Here is a 22,507-nt window from a genome sequence, read left to right on the forward strand (position 1 = left end):
GGAATGCCAAAGTTCACATACTTTCCACTCTCTTACCCCAATTGTTCCTTCAGACTAAACATCCTGCCTCATCAGACTGTCTCTAGAAGAGGGGTTCTAACTGACCCTGCTTGCTAGTCAGACACTTCAGAATAAGACACGGAAGGTGACACAAAGGAACCTTCTCAAACTATTGTAGAAACAGCTTCCATAGTCTCAGCTCTCTAAGAATCTTGGAAAGATCTTATGGGACAGTTAATACAGGCCAATTATGCGTGACCCCCAGAAGTAAAACTCAGACTTCTGGTTGGAGGACATTTTCCCTGACGGCCTGGACAGGGCAATTGGTTGGGGAACTCTGCCTCTGCTCTATTCCTGAACTGATAGTCCCCCAAAAGTCCCACCTGGGGAAATCTGTTTGGAGTCCCCTCTGAGGCAAGGGGTGTCCCGCTGCTGAGGTGGAGAGAGGGGTTTCTGATGGACTAGTTTCTTTCATTTGATTTATAGGAAGAACTCCTCTTCTTCCACTTTATTTACTTATTATTATTATTTTTTGGATTAAAAAAAAGATTCAAAAACAACCTAAATGGGTGGAAGCTATTTTGTCATGAGAATGCATATTTGATCTCAAGGCATAGGAAAAGCTATGAGCAGTTCTTCGGGCAATGCAGTCCTTCTGATGCTTTCAGAATGTGTCTGCAGTGGGGATATTATTCCCCTGTGACCCTGGGAGGACCAAGATCTTTCTTAGTGTATTACTCCCCTAGTCTCTGCCTCCTGGCCTTAGAGGGTCCCACAGGAGTTGCATGCTGGGCACACCACAGTCTGGATCCCACCCAGTTTGAGTGGAGGTAAGATCAAGTTGAAGGGCCACTGGATCTGCTCTGAGGAGGGAAGGGAGACCCACTGGGCACCTGCTGCCTTACAGCAGAACAGGGGATGGAATGGGGTAGGGTCTGCCTTTCCTTTCTGATGGTGGTGTTGGAGAGTGTGGAGACACATTTTTGTGTCTCTAGTGTTTTCTTCATTTTTTTAAAATTTTTAAATTTTTTTATAACCATATAATGTATTTTTATCCCCAGGGGTACAGGTCTGTGAATCGCCAGGTTTACACTGTTTTCTTCATTTTTAATACAAAAGCTCATCTTTGGGGCACGTAGTCCATTGAGCATCCAACTCTTGATTTCAGCTCAGGTTATGATCTCAGGGTCATGAGATCGAGGCCCATGTTGGGCTCCATGCTGAGCGTGGAGCCTGCTTGATATTCTTTCTCTCCCTCTGCTCCTCCCTGCCCCCTGCCGTTTGCTATTTCTCTCTCTCTCTCAAAAAATCTCATCGTCTGTGCACTACCTTCGCCTCACTCATTCCTTGTCTACCCACCTCCCACCACTCCTGTCCAATAACACCAAGAGAATAAGAGTGGGCACTTTGGAGAACCTTTTGCTTTTGAACAAAGTGGAAGTGGACAGGGATTTCCAGGGGGCACAAAGGGCATCTGGTAACAGTCAGGGGAGGGGCAGGCGAGTGGTGTGAGGCATTTGAGAACTCAGCCACTCCCCAGTGCAAGTCCCCCTCACCTAAGAGAGCACAACCTTGTTCATGCGTCCTCACTGCTCTACCTTTCAATGAACAAAACTCTCAATACAACCTGTTCTTAATAGCCACATCCCCAGAGAGTGTCAGTGGCTTGCATATGCAGATGGGGTAATCCCAGATTGCCATTTCTAGGGTCTTTGTCTATTCCAAAGAGCAATATGCTTTGCAATTTCCTTGCTCATGTGGCTAGTTTACACTTCTCACTGTGCTTGGTTCATGTGAGTAATGGTACCCATCCATGTTTCCTGGGATCCCAAAGACTGAGCAGGGATGTTGGAGACACTGGGCAGGTTGAAGGGGCTGGGCTGGGAGTGGGTGTTTATGAGGATGGTCCAAGCAGAGGGTATTTGAGACTCGGTGAAAGGGAGCTTGTGGCCTCAAAGAAGAAAGAGAAGATGCCAACGCCTAACCTGATCTGATTTTTAAAAATGGACAATAATCCATACTTTCCTCATCCTTTGGAGACCCTTGTATTTTGGAGGGAGCGAATATTTGAATAAGGGTAGAATACAAACAGAAGGTCTGATTTTTCTCTGATGGAGGTCTTATTTGGCATGTGGAGTTTCGAGGGGAAATGAGCCCAGGAAAGAGCTCTGGAATCACCCACATGGACCAACTTTATTGTTTGGGTCACTTGCTCTAGAATTTACCTGATCTCTTGATTTCAGACCACTTGACTTCTCCTTAAACTTTTTGTTCTAATAAAACTTTAATCCTCCATTGTCCTTGGATTATATCTTTTGCTTTGTGTGGAGAGTAGTTCTTGTATCAGGGGAGGGCCCTGGAGCCCCAGGATCCTTTGAACTGGAAGAGATTGCATTGCATTTTCCCTGTTGGCAGCAGGGAGGACTGAGGAGGGGAGGTCTCATCCTTATAAGGCATCCTTATGGCACCTCTGCTTGGCCCAGTCCGTTGACTGGTCTTTGTGCACAAAGCATGGAAACTCATTAAGAACTTATTATTATCTCCCAGCTTGTGGCTCTTTGACTTTACAGTGCATCATGTCCTATTTTGGGCGTACCAGATTTGGCGTCTTAGTTGTGCATGGCCCAGACCCGTGGGAACATCTAGGTGTTTCCCCCACAGACTCACTCCAGCAACCCAGAACCACGAGAGGTAGCAGGGCTGAGGAAGGCTCAGCTCACAGATCCTCAGGTTGATGTAAATAGTGTGAAGGCCACTTCCTGCCCCATACTTACTGAGGCATGGCAGAGTTCATGCTCAGGTTTTGATGTTCAGCCCCTGACTTTTAACCTTTCCTGTGGACGAGTGATGTGTCCTAAATTAAATTTTGGGGGCGCCTAGGTGGCTCAGTGGGTTAAGCCACTGCCTTCGGCTCAGGTCATGATCTCAGGGTCCTGGGATTGAGCCCCACATCGAGCTTTCTGCTCAGTGGGGAGCCTGTCTCCGCCCCCCCCCCCCGCCCCCTGCCTGCCTCTCTGCCTACTTGTGATCTCTCTCTGTCAAATAAAAAATAAAAATAAAATAAAAAAATGTATAAACTTTGTCCTATTGCGATTAAGATCATGTCCTGAGGCACAGAGAGGTGAGTGAAAGGAGGGAGGTGGGCAGGAAATTTAGAGCAGGCCTCTCTACTGGCAGCCAGCAAAGCTCAAACAGCAGCAGCTGGAGTTCCCAGAAGAGGCCAGCAGCAGCCCAACCTCCGCCCCCTCCTTTGGAGCTGCAACCCTTTGGGCCTAAAGCAAAGATTCATCAGAACACACAGAGCCTTCACTTCTCTTCTCAGGGAAAGGCTGGGGGATGGGGCAGCGGAGGGGGCTGGCAGGTGGATGTCAACCTAGAATGGTGACAGCAGGTCTGTTTTCCCAGTGGAGAAAAGGAGGGGAGTCCAACAGGGCTGATATCTACTCCTCCTGTTCTACAGCTGCCTGAGTTCATCCAACCATCCCAGGCCTGACATGTCCTATAGCCCATCCTGGGGGTGAGGTGTGTGTGGGGGGGAGCGGGTTTCAGAGCCAGGAGGAGAAACTTCTGCTCCCAAGGAATTTCTAGCTTGATCCAGGCTCCATACGCACCCAGTAACATCCCGAGCCCTGAGCCACAAAGTTAGAACCTGAGATCCTCAGGGTTGGAGACAGGGTGGGGCAGGGATCCTCAGGGTTGGAGACACTGTGCATGTGGGAGGGAGTGTAGGTAGGAAGAACAGAGAGAGCGCTGGGTAAGGGCAAATGGAGGAGAGATGTGGGATGGCTTATGTGTCCCTGTGGGATGGTCCTGGTGGCTTAGAGGGTGGGCTTTTCTCCATGGGGTGGAGTCTGCATCTGGGAAGATGGGCACTGGGTAGAGGGTGGTTGCACAGGGCTGAGGAGCTGGTGGGGAAGGAGGAAATGGAGGGAGGCTGGTGAGTGGCATCAGGAGCACAGGCACATGCTGGGAACTGGTTTGAACTAGGTCGTAGGGACTGAGAGTGATCTGGGGGTGGGATTTTAGGCTGCTGGGGGTGCGTGGGGGTAGGGAATAAAAGGTCATTGGGGGAGCTGGAGCTGTGGTCCAGGCCAGACTGGACTGAGGAGGGCTGAGCTGGAATCAGGCCATGGAAGCCGACAAGAAGAGGTAAAATCACTGGAGGATTAGGGAAACACTGCCTGGAACTGGTTAAGTGTTGGCCAGCTGGGGATGGGGCTGAGGGTTGCACATAAGGCAATGGGAAGGGGCAGAGACATTGTCATTCACAGGACCACATATCCTTGCATCAAAGCAGCATTTATTGAAACACAGACTGAGACAACCCAGAAGGCAAGGCACCCACAGACAGTCGTAACAAGAGGGAGACTCAGGAAGTGGCCTAACCTTCTCCATCCCACTGGCTCCCATTGGACACACCCCACCTGCACCCGCAGGGGGAGGTCTGGAGCAACCTAGGAGTTTTCTTTGAAATGTATAAAGGTGCAATGAATAGCAAGACCTGTGCCAAGTCAAAAGGATTCCCCTCTGTAGTGAGCCCCTCAACTGGGAGGTCACATGAGGAGTTTGGCTGGGACAGGTTAACCCAAAGAAGGCAGTCAGTCAGAGAGACAAGCAAAACACAAACAAGAATAACCCTGGGCCAATGCTTCCTGCAGAACTCCCAGCCAGGAGAGAGGGAAGACTGCTGCTGGGAGGATTTCCTCTCAGACTCTCAGCCTGTAGGAGACCTGGCAGGGAGTTAGGCTCACTCCTTGTCTCCCAGGAAGGCCAAGCTCCCATGATGTCCAGCCACCCTAGGTGACCGGTAGTGTCCCAGACAACTTGCAGAATGATACAAACTGGCCACGGTCTTTTGGAGTCAAACCGGAGTTAGGTGAAGGACTGGGAATGCCTCTCTAACTGAAGCCCAGAGGAGAACCAGGAAACAACTCCCTAGAATGAGAAGGTGCCAGAGAGTGGCCGAGGGTCTTTCCCTCTGTAGGAACACGTGGAAGATTCCAGAAGCAAGCACACTATTTCCATTCACACACCATTCCGTGCTCTGGGGATGGGGACACAGGTGGCCCGGGACTCTAGGCAAAGCGGACGGACCTGCTGCTCCCGCAGCTGAAGCTGGACGAGCGGGGCTGGCAGGGGGCACAGGAGTCAGGCGCCATCACTGTGATGCTGCCACCGGTGGCCACAGGGCCAGAGGCAATCTGGCGCCCAGGAGTGGTGCTGCACGTGAGTCCTCCACAGGCGACTCCCCCGCGGGAGCTGCTGACACCTGTAGGGGGAGAGGGGGACAAAGTAGGTAGGTGGCCTGCCCTGATCTCTCCAACCTTGTGATAATCCCCAAGGGGCTTTTGACTAGCAGAAGCTTCTTCCTCCTGAAAGGGGTTTAGTGGTTAAGAATTCAGGCCCTGTTCCTCCCAGCATCTCAGTCCTTCCAGGGGACAGAGATAGGAAGGAAGTGAGGACCCTCCCCCAGAGAAGGCAAAGCAAAGTCTGCAGTTCCCATCACCACCAGTGGAGGGCGCTCAACACCACCGTCCCTAAACCCGATGGTGTTTCCCCAGTGAGGAGCCGGGGGAGGAGAAAAGGCCTTCTCCTGTTGGGAAGCATTCCAGGTTCAGCTTTACCCATCAACAAAGCCATTTTTTAGGGGGAGAGGCCGTTGTTTAAGCAGACACTTACAGACATTCACGGAGCCCACACCTTCACACAGCCTGTGGGAAAAGAAAGTTCTGTTAGCTCTGGACAAACCAGCTGGATCCCCAAAGCAGGTTGTTGCTTGGCGACAGAGAGGGCCCTTCTGTGTACAGCTCCTCCCGGCAAAAGGCGGGAGGGGTATGCACCAAAGTCTGGGTTACATGGTCACCTTTCTCTAACCATTCTCCGACCAGAGAAAGCCTTCTGACTTTAAGCAGAGGTGGCATGCATGGCTGAGCTCCTGCCCATCTGAGTGACCCCGCGGCCTGGGTTGCGCTGGTCGGGCTCAGGGAAACGAGAGTGTGGAGGGGCTGGCACATACGGGGCACACCGTCCTCACAGGGCACAAGGGATCCGGTGTGGCAGGTCAAGCTGCAGCCTCCTGGGCTTAGGGAATGGGGGGCCGGGAGGAGGTACCAGAAGAAAGTACGCTGGAGAGGCCAGTGACTGGGGGACATGTTGTGCCTCTTGCACTTATTAAGTGAGGCCACGAGAAAGTCACTGTACGCCGTGCCTTACTTCCTCATCTTTGGATGGGAAAAATGAGACCCTACCTCACTGGATTGTCAGAGTTAAAATGAGCACTCAGTGCAGGCCAAACCTGTAAGTATTTGATAAATTATGACTCTTATTGAAGTTTAGCCTGCACTAGCCATGCTTAGAGATGTAGCTCACACTGGGGGTCAGGGAAACACACTCCCAGCGGACCAGGGCCTCCTTCTACACAAAGGGAGATGCTCCTTAGCCCCACCTGTGCTCCTCGCCCTCCAGCAGCCGCCTGTAGGTGGCGATCTCGATGTCCAGGCCCAGCTTGGAGTTCATCACCTCCTGGTACTCCTTGAGCAGGCAGGCCATGTCCTGCTTGGCCTTCTGCAGGGCGGCCTCCAGCTCCGCCAGCTTGCAGCGGGCATCAGTCAGAGCTGCCTCACCCTGTTGTTCTGCTTCAGCCACAGCGGCCTCCAGCTTGGCCCGCTGTGAGGAAGGGGATGTGAGAGCAAGGATGAGAGAAAGAAGGCACAGCTTGGCTCACCTGAGCTCATGGAGCTGGGCCAGGGAGAGGGGGCTCCAGAGAGAAGTTAGGTTAACTATATAGGACCAGGTATTTAATGAGACCTTGAAGATGAGGGAGGAGATGGGGGCTTTCACCGTCTCTCCTTGGTGGTTGTCATAGGGTGGCCCAGGAAGGTGACATTGGTGATTTGATACATCCTACTTCAAGGGTTGTGTGAGTTGTTTGGGTCCCTGCTTCCTCACAGGCACACTGTGAAGCCCAATGGGGGCCAGGCCTTTGCCCTCCTGGGGGCAAAGAGTCTGCTTGTGCTGGGCATTCAAACCTCTCCCCGTACCGTACCTGGCACTTGGCATTCTCGATCTCAGCAGTCAGCCTCTGGATCATGCGGTTGAGCTCGTTGATCTCCTCCTTGGTGCGGCGCAGGGTCTCCCCATGCCGAATCACCGTGGCCTTCATCTCCTCACACTTTGTGGGGGGTGGAGAGCAGAGATGTTCCTGAGGCTCAAGATGCAGTTTCCCACCCATTTGGACACCACAGAGGATTTGCAGGTTGTACAATGTTCAGCCTGTGCAACTATACATGGCAGCCCTGCTCTACCACCCAGACTGAGAGCTGCTTGTCCTCTTTCCATCCCTACTAATCAAAATCCCTGGACAAAAGAGACGTTCTTTAATATATACCTGGCTTCCCTCCCACTGCCATGTCTAGGAGGCAGGTGTCCTGTACCCCTCACCTTGCTGCGGTACCAGGACTCAGCCTCAGCCCGACTGCGGCTGGCAATGTCATCGTATTGAGCCTTGATTTCAGCCACAACGCAGTCCATGTTCAGGTCCCGGCTGTTGTCCATCTTGACGATGACCGAGGTGTCTGAGATGTGGGCGTGGAGGACCTGGAGCTCCTGGGGGCCAAGAGCCAATGCATTTGGGTCTGGTGCCTGGTCTGGGCCATGGGCTCCACCTTTAAGGGCAGTATCCCCTTCCTGGATGGGCGCTGGTCATCATGTCACATGACCCCTGCTCCACCTGCTCCATTTCCCCCTTCGCTCACACACAGGTACATCATAAAGTAAGAAAGCCGGAAGGGGCCTCTGAATGAACAAATGGGAAGTCTCAAACTCATGCTGGGTTTTCTCCAAGTCACCTAGCAGTGGAGCTGGGGTTTGAATGCCAGGACTGGTGATGTGTCCATTATTAAGACCCCTCTCTAACCAGAGACTCACCCTGGCCCCCACCTTTGACCCAGGTACAGAATGACACATCCCCAGACCAGCCCATGCACACACTGCAACACACACAGGCACTCACAGACATGGAGAACCACAGCCACACTCCACGGTCCTTGAACAAGCATGCCAGGCTCTCCCTGGGCACCTACCTACGTTTGCCTATCACAGTTGTGCAACGTGACCCTCTTGTGTCTAACACAGTCGTGCAACATGAGACAACAGGCACACACCGCACACACGGGCAAACATGTACACACAACACAGTCCCTCCCCTCTTGCTCAGGTCCTCAGGCCTCCCCTCTCCCTGCCCTGGTGGGCCAGTGGTGGCCCCCTCACCTCGTCATAGAGACGCTTCAGGAAGCTGGACTCCTCCACCAGCGCCTCCACATTGGCCTCCAGGTCGGATTTCCGCAGGTAAGCGCAGTCCACGTCCTGGCAGTGGAGGGAAGAGGAGGGCGTGTGGGGTGGGGGGAGGCCTCTGTGGTCTGCATGGTGACCGCCCCCACTGGAGGCTGTCTAGGTGGGTGCCCTTCCCTTCCCGCCCCATGAGCAGCCCCTCACCTTCTTTAGAACCACGAACTCATTCTCTGCTGTGGCTCTCAGAGCCACCTCCTCTTCATACCTGGGTTGGGGGGAGAGAGGGGTCGTGGCTGAGAGGTGGGGGCTTGGACATAATCCCAGCTTTTGAGCCAGACTTCCCAGGGATCCAAAGGAATGGAGTCCCTGTGATTCTTATCTTGTCCTCTCTGTGGTCTAGTCTGTGCATTATTCTTGGCCTAGCCCTTGCCTCAGCCTTGCTTAGGCCACCCGGGTCCTGCTGCCTCTGGAATGAGATCAGGGAATGCACGCTCTGTTCCCCAAATCAAAATTCCTCTGTGTATCCCAGATCCAAAAGAGAGCCAGTGCCCTGGGCAGCAAAAACACAGAGTGAGCATCATAAAGTGAGCTGAGATGGAAGGGTAGGACCACAGAGAGCTCTAGAACTCCACTAGGTTGCCTTTCCTCACTCCCTGCAAAAGCAACTCTAAGACCCACAGGGCCTCCAAGGGGGAGAGTGGGGCCAAAAATCTAAGACATCTAGGCCCAGCCCCAGACAACCCCTGCTCCTAGACAGGCAGGAAACTTTAGCTGCTTTAAGAAGGTCGAGGGCAGAGCCTTCCCATGCTCCCTGTGTGCCCCGCATCTGGCCGCACTCACTTCTTCTTGTAGCCCTCCAACACCTCCTGCACGTGGTTGAGCTCTGAGGCCAGCCTCCCGCTGTCAGCCTCCACGCACTCGGCCTCCCGCCTCAGAGTCTCAATGTAGCCATTGAACAGGGGCTCCATGTTGCTCTCGCAGCAACGCTGGTTCTGGTAGAACTGCCACTTGGTCTCCAGCAGCTTGTTCTGCTGCTCCAGGAAGCGCACCTGCGTTCAGGGTGGGAGGGTGAGACTGGGGGGGGGGGGTGGCGGGGTACCCGGGAGGAGCCTTGTCCTCCAGAGCCCTCTCTGTCCTGGGTGCTCACCGAGGAGCTGGGGCCCACCAACGCAGAAGCATGGGGCTGAGTGTCTGTGTTGCAAGGGGCCTTGCTTTCAACCCTCTAGGAGGCAGTGTGGCTGTGGGGGAAAGCACCCTGGGCTTAAGTCCAGAGGTCTGGTTCAAGTCCAGTTCTGCCACTTGGAGCGGGCAAGCTGTCTGACCTTTGGGTGCTCATTTCTAAACCAGAGATGAAAATAGTGCCTCCCTTAGAGTTGTAAAGATTGCACAAGTTAATACATGGAAAATGCTTAGAACATCTCCGACACATGGTCAATGCTCGACAAATTTAACTGTGACTATAATTAGCAGTTCCTCATTTTTTAATCCACAGGACACTTACTGAAACCTTACTGTGTGCTATGAGGGCCCGTGCTAAGATACACACCCATCTATCTATTTCTACGCTGACTCTTGAAAAATGCCGGGGTGAGGAGCACTGACACCTCCCCCTACCCTCACCCCTACCCCACGCATTTGAAAATTGCCATATAACTTTTGACTCCCCCAAAACTTAACTGCTAATAGCCTACCCTTGACCAGAAGCCTCATTGATAACCTAAACAGTCGAGTAGCATACATTTGTATGTTCTAGTATTAAGTATTGTATTTGTACAACAACGTAAGTTAGAGAAAATGTTATTAAGAAAATCATAAGGAAGAGAAATACATTTATAGTACTGTATATATTGAAAAAAAGATCCTTGTAGATGTGGATTTGCTTATCTCCAACCTGTGTTGTTCAAGGGTGAACTGTGTATCTCTATTTGTATCCCTCTGTCTCTGCCCGTGTATCAGTCCCATTCCGTTCTCTTAACCCTCCGGTTGGGGGGGGGCGGTATCATTTCCCTCATAGCACAGAGGGGGAAACTGAGATGACTTGTTCATTGTCACACAAATAGTCGGTGAGATTTGGGATCTGATGTCCCCTGAGACCCCATCACCTGCCCACGGCGGTATGTCTAAGCAGCTCATCTAAACTCAGCTTCAATTTGATAGTAAAAAAATGGAAATACTAATGTCTCCCCCATCGGGTCATTTTGAGGATGAACCAAACTCACTAACGAGAAAATGGTAACGAAACTCCTGACCCCAAGCCCAGAGCCCAGTTCTATCTATTCTGCCAGAGCGAGGCCTCGTGGACATGCAGGGAGGGCACTGGGGGCCTGGGAGGCAGTCTTACAGTGTGTGGGGGTCTCCACACTCTGCATCCCTGGGTTTCTACCCCCAGCCTGGCCTCCCCCTTCCCCATTCCCAGCCCTCCGTCCATGAAGGCGGCTGTGCTGGCCCTGGGTGGTTTACTGTCACACCTCCTGTCACACTATTGTCCTGGGAGAATCATGCTGACAGTGAACATTCATTGAGCATTTACTGTGTGCCAGCATTTTTCAAGCATGAATGCATCCATGTTTGCAACACACATATGAGGTGGGTTCTGTTATCCAGACAAGTGACATGCCCAAGGTCTCACGCTGCCCAGGGGCAGAACGACGGTAGGGAGGTAGCATGGGTCTGAGCCGTGCCCACCCACTTCCCCAAGCTGCCTGGCTGGGAGCCACGAGCCTTTTATTCTCCCCATTATGGCCCACTCTTGTAGCTCCCAGTGCCTAATCCAGTTTTCCAGGGGCACCTCTGATATTCCTGTGTTGTCTCCAGAAGCACACACACCCTTTAGACCACAGACTCCATTTCTGGACCATACGGGGCCCTCTGTGCACTTTGCTGGAATTAAAAGATGGAAACGGATCTTCTGCCTGTGTTAGCCTGTGTTTCTCTCCCTGTGCTGTCTCAGGCCTGGCTCCATGCTGTCTCCCCAACACACTGGGACCTTCCTGAGGGGAAGGCTGGCCAGGGCCTTCTCCGGACCATCCCAGGCCTCACTGACCTTGTCGATGAAGGCAGCGAACCTGTTGTTCAAACACTTGATCTGCTCCTTCTCCTCGTGCTTCACGCACTGTGCATTGGGGTCGATCTCCAGGTTGAGGGGCGTGAGGAGGCTCTCGTTGACAGACACCGTGGTGATGCAGGGCGGGCTGGGCCCGCACACGCCGCCGGAGCGGTAGCCAAAGCTGCGGCCACAGGAGCCAGCGCGGAAGCCGCCCATGGCCATGCGAGGTCCGCAGGAGCCCAGGTTGGAGAGGCTGCGGCTGCCGAAGCCCGTCAGCCCCCGGTAGCAGGACACCCCTCGGTAGGGAGCGGCACTGATGCAGCAGCGGTTGCCAGTTTTGGGGGCCACAGCTGAGCAGGAGCTGAAGGTCCTGGTGACCCCACAGCCTGAGCTGATCCGGTAGGAGCGGCAGGACATCGTGTGGGTCTGAGCGGAGGCTGAGTGCGGCAGGAGTAAGTGAAGGCTTCAGGTGCGCTGCTTAGGATCCTCTGGCCTCTCTGATCCTCCCTGGTCCTTTTATGGGTGAGGAGAGCTGGGGTTGGCCGCATAAAAGGAGTGAAAAGCCATTTTATGTTGTTTATTGGCTTGGGGAGTTTGCCAGCAACTCCCCAAAGACTCGTCTTAAAGGTGAGCTCAGCGGCGACTTGGGGCCTCCGTAAAGGTATTGAAGATATTATTAGGGACACTGTGTTTGCACTTTTCATCTTCAAAGCTCGTTTACATACATTAAACAATTAATTTTCTTGCAGTCTCCCTGTAGGATGGCCCCAACCCACAGCCGGAGACGGATTTGAACTCCGCAACAGTCTGAGCTGGTTGGGGTCAGGGTAGAGGCTGGGCTACTGTCTCAAGGGGAAAGCTCTAGGGTCCCAGGTTGGGCAAGACCCCGAGAGTGCATTACCTCTGTCCTCCTGGCTCTGTGCAAGAGATATTCTCAAGTAAGTTGTCGTGTTTCAGAGGCTGATGGATCAGGCAAGTCCAGATCCAGCCAGGCACCATGGCCTGGAAGGTGGTTCCGGTCCGTGGGACCATTTTGACCATGCTCCCGGCAGGACAAGAGGGCTGGAGCACATGAGATCTTAGAACCTTCTGGATTCCAGCCCAGAGGCTCTGTTTTGGAGCTTTCATTTCTCACCCAGCAAAATTGCAAACCACTCCACTCTCAGTGGCCACAATAATGGCTACTTGTAGATAATGGGAAGCCTCCCCCTTTAACGACTTTCTCCCACTGGGCTGCAAGGATGGAAGAAATGAATCCTGGGATAACCTAGCTGCTGTGAACTTGCTCTGGGCACTTTCCCTCTGCTCTTAAAGAAGAAATAGGTTCTGTTTGTCTCTCTTCCTTCCAAGACCACCAGCCAGAGAAAGGGCATATCTCCGGCCCCCAAACTGTCTCCCTAGAGGAACATTTAGAGAAGGGGATGGGAAAGTGGCTTTTTCTTGTCTGAGGATGCTGTGATTTCTGGGTCCCGGGACGTTCTGGGGGTCTGGATCCTCAGAATGTCCCTGCTTCCCCGTGTATCCTGGAGCTACTTATTAGGATAATGATTGGTATTCTTTTAATGGTCATTGAGCACAAAGCTGGGAGATGTGGTCTCTGCCTCCAGGGAGGCTAACTGGACACCCAAGGTGTTAGGAACTTCGAGAAGGGAAGAAGAGCAGAGGAGCATCCTCCTAGGGGGACAGACCCTCTGGGGAGCCTTCCAGAATCAAACACTGGCACTGTGGGGCCACAGCCTGAATCCTTCCTCCCGCACCTGATGTTCTGTCCTGCTTCTGCCCTCATCTCTGTGGCTGGGCCCCCTGCAGCTCCTCACCCAGAAGCAGGCTGGTTGGTTTCTGTCTCCACACTCCACATGTGTTCTTCCAAGGTGGGGGAGCAGGGAGACTTTGAGCAGCTGGTGAGGAGAAGCAGGCAGCCTCACCAGCTGGCCCTGAAGGATTTTCAGATCACAGTCAAGCTGGGCAATGGAATCAAACTCGGAAGACCTGGTCCAAGGGCCCGCTCCAATGCTTCCTGGCTGTGTGACTCTGGGGAACACTCTTGCCTTTCTGAGCTTTTGTGTGCTTGCCTGTAGTGTGGAATTCATCCTTGCCTTCCGGGGTTATTGAGAGGATTATGTGGATAATACACAAGCTCTGCTTTGGGGACCAGAACACTCTGTATAAAGGAAAGGGATTCCTGCTTCTGATCAGAAACGCCTCTACCACACCTTACACCCCTCTCCCGGCAGGGAGTGGGTGTACTCCCTGCCCCACCCATGGTCTTCATATCCTCTGCACATTTATGACTTCTTTACCCTTTTAAGACTGCTTTTAATGTTTCCTTTAACCTGATTTCACTAGTATAAAAATTTGGGTTGGAGTCTGGGGGTAGAGAGAGGAGGCTAAGGAGTGCGGGGGCTGGGTTCCCAGCACCCACTCCTTAGTGGGGGCCCCGTTGGCCTGGGTCCAGGCATGTCTCCTGGCGCTTTGGACAGTGAGCTCCTGACTGCCTGTTGTGTGGGCCCGGTGCTGGTGCGTTGGGGACCAAAAAGGATTTGGGCCCCTTGAATATGGCAGGGGGAAGGGAACCAGTGAGCACGAGAAAGAGAAGATGGGCGCGTCCTCTGCCCACAGACCTCTCTCCTCAGCTCCCATCAGCCTCTGCTCTCCTTCAGCTTGCTGAAGAGGATGGAGGTAGATCTGATTCTGCCTCTCCTTGGGAGCAGGAGGGAGTGGAGGCTTCATCCCAGAGAGAGGCTTCTGAGTCACTTGTTCTCCTTGCCTCCAATACACACACGCGCGCGCACACACGTGCACACACACACTCCCAAACCTTTGCCTCAAATTGGGCTTGGGCATGGACTTGGGCACTGAGGGTGGGGAAGAGGATGTTAGGGGACTCAGGAAACCTGGGGGAACAAGGGCTTGAGTGGGCAAGAGTGAAGGTCCCAACCTGGCACCGGGTGGGCTCACGGGAGCTGGGTGACGTTTGCATCGTGGCAGATGGTGGTTGTGCCCAGGGCTGGTGGCAGCTGCTCAGGAAGGCTGTCCGCATGGCGCATTGGATGGGGGGGCTGGACTGGAGAGGGAGGCTAAGTCCTTCATGAGGCTGTTCCCAGGTTGTGCAGGGCAGGTAAGAAACTCACAGACCAGGCCAGTCTGACGCAGCTGCCCTGGAGGATCTGTGTAGACGCACGGGACCTGGGCCTTTGCTGCCTAGTCTTACCGAAGAAAGAGGCTGGGAACCCATAGCCCCATGCCTGGCTCTACTCATTACCCACCCCTCCGCTCATGGGACTGACTCTTGGGTGGGAGCCTGACCTCTCTTTCCTGGCCTCCTCCACATTTATTGCCACTAGGCCCTATAGGTTCCCTGCACACCTCTCCCTATGCCCAAGCCTCCTCTCTGGGCACACCTTTGCCTGGAATGTACCTGAATGGCTGGCCACCTCTTCCAGGAAGCCTTTGTGAACTAATCAGAGGGAGGCTGTGATTTCTCCTCCTTTGTCTCAGCAGGCAGCTCATAAAATGTCCTTTCCGGGGCTTCCCAGGTAACTCCAATTATCTCTTTCCACACCCTCTTATCCCGGGTGCTGTCATCCATCACCCACTTTGGTGCCTTCCCCTCCTGCCCCCGTATCTTTTGAAGGCCACACCCAGTGTTGGGAATGTGTGCTGAAGAACCCACGTCCCTCCTGTGATGTACAATGTTCCCAAGAGGGCACTTTGTCCAGGAAGCCTTCAAGAGCTAATTGAGTGAGAGAGATTTTTTTTTTTAAGATTTATTATTTGTTTGAAACAGAGAGAGAACAAGCAGGAAGAGGGACAGAGGGAGAGGAAGGAAAGAATCCCAAGCAGACTCTGTGATCAACATGGAGTCCTATGTGGGGCTCAATCTCATGACCCTGAGACCATGACCTGAGATGAAATCAAGAGTTGGACTCCTAACCCACTGAGTCATCCGGGCACCCCAGACTGAGAGAGATTCTTTCCCCTACCCTGGAGACCCAGGCAGCTGCCATGGCTCCATCTGACTCTGCCTCCTTCCTGGTTGCCATTTCCTCAGGCTTCCCCAAAGATCTGTCACCCATATACTTCCCCACAGATGGGCCATCCTCTGCGTGCTACCTATGGGACGCCTGCTGGGCACACCTGCTCTTCCCCCAGCCCCGGGCTCTCTACCTCCCTTCCCTTCTGATCTCTCTACTCTGCTTAAAATTTCCCTGTTTCTAGGAAGGTTTTCTGGATTCGTCCAGAGATAAAGGTGCGCTGACCCCCTCCCATCCTTCTGACTGCCGACTCTTGCGGGTTCATATTTGTTTCTGTCTAAGCTCTCATGGACCATTTCTCCATCCTTCCTGGCTGACTGCTTCTCCAGAATCAGTCCTGATGGACTTTCCATGGACAAGACCTGTCCTGAGAGGGCCTCAGTGGCTTCCCACACAGCTCATTCAAGTTGGGCAGCACCCATCATCTCAGCTGATCTTCTCCATGCTTCTTAGTTTTTGAATCTACACCACATCCTAGTGCCGGGACACAGCTCTTTAAGGGTCTTACAGCCCTGTGACTCTTTCTTTGGCTTTCATAAAACTTGGGCATGACTCATGACCCTATGAAAGAGGAGTGAGGTCTGAACAACAGGCAGGAGCTGGATGAGCACCTGGGCTGCCCCCAGTGCATGTGGGGCAGGGCTACCCTGCAGTCAGCCAAGTGTTACCTGGCCCCTCCACCCCTGCTCTCATGGGGTTCTCCACCAGGATCTGTAAGAAGCTCTCTGGTTTCTTCCTGAATGCTATCTGTGCACCTTCCTGCAGGCAATTTTCCTTGTTGGCTTTGCTGTTGTCTGTGGCCGCTCTGGGTCAGAGTAGTGGATCAGTTAATACAGGGCGTCCAATTTCAGAATTGTACCTTAGTAATGGTTTGGAACTTTTTCTTCCTGTCTTTTTTTAAGCACTAGGACCATTTCCCTGAATCTCAGGAGAAAAGCGGCTATCTAATCTGGCCTCGCATTGTGCTTCAGACACACCTGCAACGCTCCTGACTCAGGGCCTTTGCACTGGCTGTCCCTTCTATCCAGCATGCTCTTCCCTCAGCCACATGGCTAGCTCCATCACTGCCTCTGGGTCTTTTCTCACCTTCAAAGATGCTCCCTGACCCTTCTTTGTAAAACGGCAATCTGGCCTCCCATTCCCAGGGCATTCTTCAACCGGTCTATCCTGCTCTGATCTTTTTTTTTTTTCCTCTTAGCACTTAACACCTTCTAACACACTCTATAATTGACTTATTTTTTCTTTTTATTGATTATTGTCATCCTTTCCTCTTTTCCCCACCCAATTAAACCAAAATGAAACAAAACCCCACGGGAGCAGTGATTCTGTCTGCCTTGTTCATTGATGGTTCCCAAGCACTTAAGACAGTACTGGGAATGTAGGGAGTGCTTAGTAAATATTTGTTTGTGACTACATGTGTAAGTGAATGGAAATCTCCGACAATTTAGATATTTAATGTTGGCAGAAAATGTCACCTTGTGGGAAGACTGGGCCCAGACCCCTAGGAGCACACCCAGTTTCAAGCCCTTGGAACTCAGAGCCCACCGCAGCTTTTTCCTGTGTGAGGGTGGTGGTTTGGGGAGCCCCTGTGGGAACGAAGCCCGATGGAAACCCAGAACGGTGGAAACACGGCTGTGTTGGGTCTGGTGAGACAGAGGGTTTTTCTTTCAAAGTTGCTATTCGTTGTTACAATGTTTGTATCCTATGCACAATTTTGGAGGAAAAAATTGGTTTAAAAGTCTCTAAGCTGTCGGCAGCATCAGTCAGTGTACTTGGAAAATTCTGTGCAGGGCCTCCCGGGAAGCCGGTGGCCAGCAGGGGGCAGCAGACTCCCACTGCTGGCTGCGTGGTCCCAGATGCAGTGCTCAGGACTCCGGAGGAAGATACCAGAAACAGTCTGCGGACACTTCAGCATCCGCCCCTGTTTGCTGCTGGACGGGTGGGGCTGCCGAACACAGTTCGTCTGCATCAGCCATAACCCTAGAACCACTGTTGCCATGACCAAAACAATAGCAGACATTTATGTACCCAACTGGGCACTGGGCTGGGCCCCGAGCACCTGGGTTCTGTCACTGTGTGTCATCTCCACAGCGACTGTTTGATGTAGGAGCGATTTCCCCACTTGACAGGCAAGAGACTTAGTGAGATGAAGGGACGAAGTAAGACACTGGAGTCTGGATGCCGCTGCTTCCACCACTCAGCCTCTCTGGGCCTTGGTTTCGTCATCTGTCAAGTAATAATAAAGGACTCTTAAGAGGGAAAAATAAAAGTACCTCTTGCAGATGGTCATTGAAAGAAGCAAGTGAGTTACAGCATGAAACATGGCTGCCTAGGCTTTACGACCTCTGGTCTCAGGGCTAGTAAGCTGAGGGCCAGGGATCTGACGGGGTTCTGCCCACACCAGAGCCCTTGGGTGTGAACCCCATGTTGTGACCGGGGGTGGGTTTCTTGCAGGGGGGGGCAGTTGACCTCCTAACAATATTGAATCTTCCAGTTCCTGAAAAGAGTCTTCTCTATTTCTTCGTTTTCTTTGACATTCATTGTTGCTTGTGGTTTTCAGCACGGGGGTCCTTCCCACACTTGGTGAAGGCTTACACCGAAGCGTGTCACTTTTCGGGTGCTACTGTAAGTGATACTTAAAGCATGTTATTTATTTAGTTTGAAGATTTATTTACTTACTCTTTGACAGATTGAGAGAGAGTGCACTCAGGCACTTGCAGGGGGAGTGGCAGGCAGAGGGAGAAGCAGGCTCCCTGCTGAGTAGGAAGCCTGATGTAGGACTCGATCCCGGGACCCTGGGACCATGAGCTGAGCTGAAGGCAGATGCTTAACTGGGCCTGAATTTTTTTGTTGTGAGATTTGAAACTATACATTCAATTCCTTTAGTAGACCTACAGCCGTACCGGTAGGACTGGTTACATAATTTATGGGGCTCAGTGTGACCTGTTGTTGAAAATTAAGAATTTTTAGCATTTTCAAAAGTTTCAGATTTCAAGATTTTCATGATAGTAGTCAGTAAACCATATATGGGGCATTCTGTGGCGTAGGACCCTGGGTGATTTTGCACAGGACACACACTAAGAGTTCTGGTCCCAATTTTGATGTGTGTGTATGCGGGGGGTTCCCACAGCAACAAGCAATTCTTGGACAGCAGCTGAATGTCCTGCAGTTCAACTCAGTGCTGACATTATTTACCCGGAGATAACATCGGATTCCATGAGTTAAGGCTTCAGTCCTCTAGCACCCGCTTCGTGCCACTCGCACGCCCCGGTTGTCACCTGGACCGCTGAGCTACCAGCTGTAGATGGGAGCTTCCAACGACCCCCTCTCTGGATCCTATCTGTTGGCTACAGCAGCTCACAGAACTCAGAGAAATGCTTTGCTTACTAGATTACTGGTTTATTATAAAAGGCTGTAACCCAGGAAGGGGTGTGGGGAGGGGTGTGTGGCTTCCAGGCTCTCTCTAGACTTGCCACTCTCCCCACATCTCCATGTGTTCACCAACCCAGAAGCGCTCTGAACCGAGTCCCTTTGGGTTTTGACGGAGGCTTCGGTATGTCGTCATGATTGATCCATTCAACCTCCAGCCCTTCACCCCTCTCCGGGAAGTTCTAACCCTCTAATCACTGGTTAGGTGTGTCCCTCTCTCCCTACCCCCAACTAGCTTCTCTCCTTAGGTACAGTCTAAAAGTCAGCTTATTAATATAATGAAAGACAACTTTATCACTCTCCCCCCTTAGGAAATTCCGAGGGTTTTAAGGACCCCTGTGCCAGGAAGAGGATGAAAACCGAATATCTATTTCTGATTACAAATCACAATATCACACATGCCCATAAAGCCGGTCCTGTATTTGTGTTATTTTTTTCTTTTTGGAGGGGAGGGGTTATTTTTTTTTTCTTGAACAAGCTTTGGTAATTTGTGTTTTTCAAGGAATTAATCCATTTCCTCTAAGTTCCCAGATTTTTTGGCATAAAGCTGTTTATGGTATTTCTTTATTATCCTTTTAATATCTGCCGTGTCCTTAGAGATGTCCCTCTTTTGCTCTTGCTGGTGTTAATTTTTGTCTTCTCTTTCCCCGCCCCTTGTTCAGTTTGGCTAGAGGTTTACCCATTTTATCAGTCTTCTGAAAGAAGCAGTTTTCAGTTGTGTTGCTTTGTCTGTCTGCTTTTAATATCATTGTTTTCTGCTCTTTTCTTTATTATTTCCTTTCCTCTGCTTGCCTTGTGTTTACCTTGCTATTTTTTCCTCGTTTCATTTCGTTTCCTTCCTTCCTTCCTTTCTTCCTTTTGAGAGAGGTGGGGGAAGGTTAAAGGGAGAGAGAGAATCCCAACCAGACTCCATGCCCAGTGTGGAGCCTGGCGTTGGGTTCAATCACACAAACCTGAGATCATGACCTGAGCTGAAATCAAGAGTCAAACACCTAATCAACTGAGCCACCTAGGGACCCCTCTTTTCCTGATTTCCTAAAAGGGAAGCTTAAATAATTGATTTGAGACCTTCCTTCCATTCTAACTGAAGTATCCAATGGGATAAATTTCCCTCTAATCCCTGCGTTAGCTGCCTCCTGAAATTTTGATATGCTGTGTTTTCACTTTGACTCAATTAAAATATTTTCTAACTTCCCTTGTGATTCCTCTTGATCTGTTTGTTATTTAGAAGTATGTTGCTTGATTTTCAAGTATTTAGGGATATTCTCCAGATAGTGTTCTGATATTGGTTCATAATTTAATACCATTATGGTCACAGGATATGTTTCATATGGGGTTGAGTTTTTTAAACTTGTTAAGATTTGTTTTATGGCCCAGAAATGACCTACTTTGGTGAATGTTCCCTGTTGTCACTTGAGAAAAATGTGAATTTTTCTGTTTTTGGGTGGAATGCTCCATAAATGTCAGTTGTCAGGCTGACTGACAGTGTTGTTCAGGTCTTTTGTTCAGGTATCCCTATTGTTTTTCTGTCTACTTGTTCTGTTGATTACTAAGAAAAAAGTGTTTAAATCAAGTATGATTGTGGATTTGTCCATTTTGTCTTTCAGTTCTATCATTTTGTGCTTCATGTATTTTGAGGCTCTGTTGTTAGGTTCATACACATTTAGAATTGTTAGGTCTTCTTGTTGAATTGACCCCTTTAACAATATAATATCTTTTTACTGATGGCAGTATTCCTTGTTTTTTTACTCTTTAAGAGTATATCTCTATATTTTGTTACTTCATGAAAAATGTTATAGTTGTTGTAGATATTCATCTGTATACACTGTAACTCCACCAGACAATGTTATAATATTTGTTTCTAAGAGTCAGATACATATTTTAAAGAATATAAGAGAAGGAAAATAGTCATATTTATCCAGTATTTACCATTTCTGTTGCTTTTCCTTTATTCCTGAAGGTCTGTGTTTTTCTCTGGTATCATTTCCTTATTTCCTTTCTTCCTCCTTCCTTCCTTCCTTCCCTCCCCCTTCCTTCCTTCCTTCCTTTCCTCCCTCCTTCCTTCCTTCCCTCCTCCTTCCTTCCTTCCCTCCCCTCTTCCTTCCTTCCTTCCTTCCCTCCCCTCTTCCTTCCTTCCTTCCTTCCTTCCTTCCTTCCTTCCTTCCTTCCTTCCTTCCTTCTAGATTTTATTTATTTGAGATAGAGAGAGCAAGAGTGGAGGTGAGGGGGCAGAGGGAGAGGGAAAAGGAGAAACAGGCTCCCCACTGAACAGGGAGTCTGAGGCAGAGCTCAATCTTAGGACCCTGAGATCATGACCTGAGCCAAAGGCACATGCCTTACTGACTGAGCCATACAGGTGCCCCATTCCAGTTCATACTGAAGAGTTTTAGCCTTACTTTTAGAGCAGGTTTGCGGATGGCAAATTCCCTTGGTTTTCTTCCATCTGAGAATGTCTTTCTATTCCCCCCCTCCCCATACTTCTTAAGAATACTTTTGTTGGCTATAGAATTCTGGGTTGGCAATCCTCCTCTCCCCAACGCCCCCATCCCGCCCAGCACTTTAAAGAAGTGCTCATTTTTTTCAGCCTTTTATAGTTTCTTTTAAAAAAACTTTTATTTATTTATTTGAGAGAGTGTGCATGAGCATGAATGGGGTGGCAGAGGGAGAGGGAGAAGCAGATTCCCCGCTGAGCAGGGAGCCTGAATTGGGGTTCAGTCCCAGGACCCTGAGACCATGACCTGAACCAAAGGCAGATGCTTAACTGACTGAGCCACCCAGGTGCTCCCAGCCTTATATAGTTTCTGATGAAAAATCTGGTATATATATACATAATGTATCATTTTTCTCTATCTTCAAATATTCTTTTCAGTATTTTTTTCTCTTTATTCTTCAGGTTTTCTCTTTATTCTTTAATTTCTATTGCTCTGTCTTCAAGTTATTGACTTTCTTTTGTCCTTTCCTTTTTGCTATAGAGCACATTAATGACTTTTAAATTTGAAATGTAGTATTTTTTTAATTCTTAAATTCCCATTTGGTTTTGGTTTTATAGTTTTTATTTTCTGCTGAGAAGTGCTACCTTTTAATTCACTTCAAATGTTCTTACCTTTATCCTATGGAACATGATTTTAATAGTGATTTAATAGTAATAATGATTTAAAATCTTTGTGTGATAACTCCAACATCTGTATCATCTTGGGACTGGCATCTGTTGATATTCTTTACCCTGGAAAATTGATCACATTTTCCTGATTCCTTGATGTCAAAATCATTTTAGATAATATCTTGGACATTTAAAATATTATGATGTATAGACTCTCGGTCCTGCTAAAATCCTCTGAAGAATTTTTTGTTTTGTTTTGTTTGCCTAATAGGAAATCTGCTTAATTAGGTTTAGACTGAAAATTCTTTGTCTGTGGGAAACTTAGTTCAATTTCAATTTTCAAGCCTTTCTTTCCTTGTGATTTTTGTCTGTCCTGTGTCTATTCCACTTAGGGTTTTTCTGTAACGTGGGGAAAGACTTAAACGTTACTTCAGTTTTCAAAGCTTTGGCATGCTATTTGGGTCTCTCATGCATGTGTTGCTCAAAGGAGAGCCCAGGACTTGTAAATGTGTGGATTTACACACAGAGGAATCCACCCCTCCAGTTTTCTCTCTTACTCCTTCCCTCATGGTGGTGGGTGGGTGGGGGGGTCTCTTTTTCTGGCTCCTC

General features: G+C 50.3%; 1 protein-coding gene across 2 annotated transcripts; it reads right to left on the bottom strand.

The window, feature by feature from the left end:
• Positions 1 to 5,075: 5,075 nt before the first annotated feature.
• Positions 5,076 to 11,752, bottom strand: LOC123946563 (keratin, type II cuticular Hb5). 2 transcript variants are annotated; one of them, XM_046011963.1, is made up of 9 exons: positions 11,333 to 11,752; positions 9,130 to 9,338; positions 8,494 to 8,554; positions 8,269 to 8,364; positions 7,441 to 7,605; positions 7,046 to 7,171; positions 6,446 to 6,666; positions 5,680 to 5,711; positions 5,076 to 5,269 (listed from the first exon to the last, which is right to left on the bottom strand). In XM_046011963.1, the coding sequence occupies exons 1-9, from the start codon at positions 11,750 to 11,752 to the stop codon at positions 5,076 to 5,078; spliced, it is 1,524 nt and encodes a 507-aa protein (XP_045867919.1). The 2 variants fall into 2 exon arrangements, with proteins under 2 accessions (XP_045867919.1, XP_045867920.1); XM_046011964.1 differs by having other exon boundaries at positions 5,076 to 5,262; positions 5,676 to 5,711.
• Positions 11,753 to 22,507: the final 10,755 nt, after the last annotated feature.

The sequence above is a fragment of the Meles meles genome, chromosome 7 (genome assembly GCF_922984935.1).
Source record: "Meles meles chromosome 7, mMelMel3.1 paternal haplotype, whole genome shotgun sequence".
NCBI classification, from domain to species: domain Eukaryota; kingdom Metazoa; phylum Chordata; class Mammalia; order Carnivora; family Mustelidae; genus Meles; species Meles meles.

What these genes read in the sequence shown, in the direction of transcription:
- LOC123946563 (XM_046011963.1), bottom strand. Translation starts at nt 11,752, where the DNA reads ATGTCCTGCCGCTCCTACCGGATCAGCTCAGGCTGTGGGGTCACCAGG. An exon ending in TGAAGCGTCTCTATGACGAG is followed by an intron (nt 7,606 to 8,268) that starts GTGAGGGGGCCA and finishes CTTGGCCCCCAG; the next exon opens with GAGCTCCAGGTCCTCCACGC. An exon ending in CTGGAGGGCGAGGAGCACAG is followed by an intron (nt 5,712 to 6,445) that starts GTGGGGCTAAGG and finishes CTTTTCCCACAG; the next exon opens with GCTGTGTGAAGGTGTGGGCT.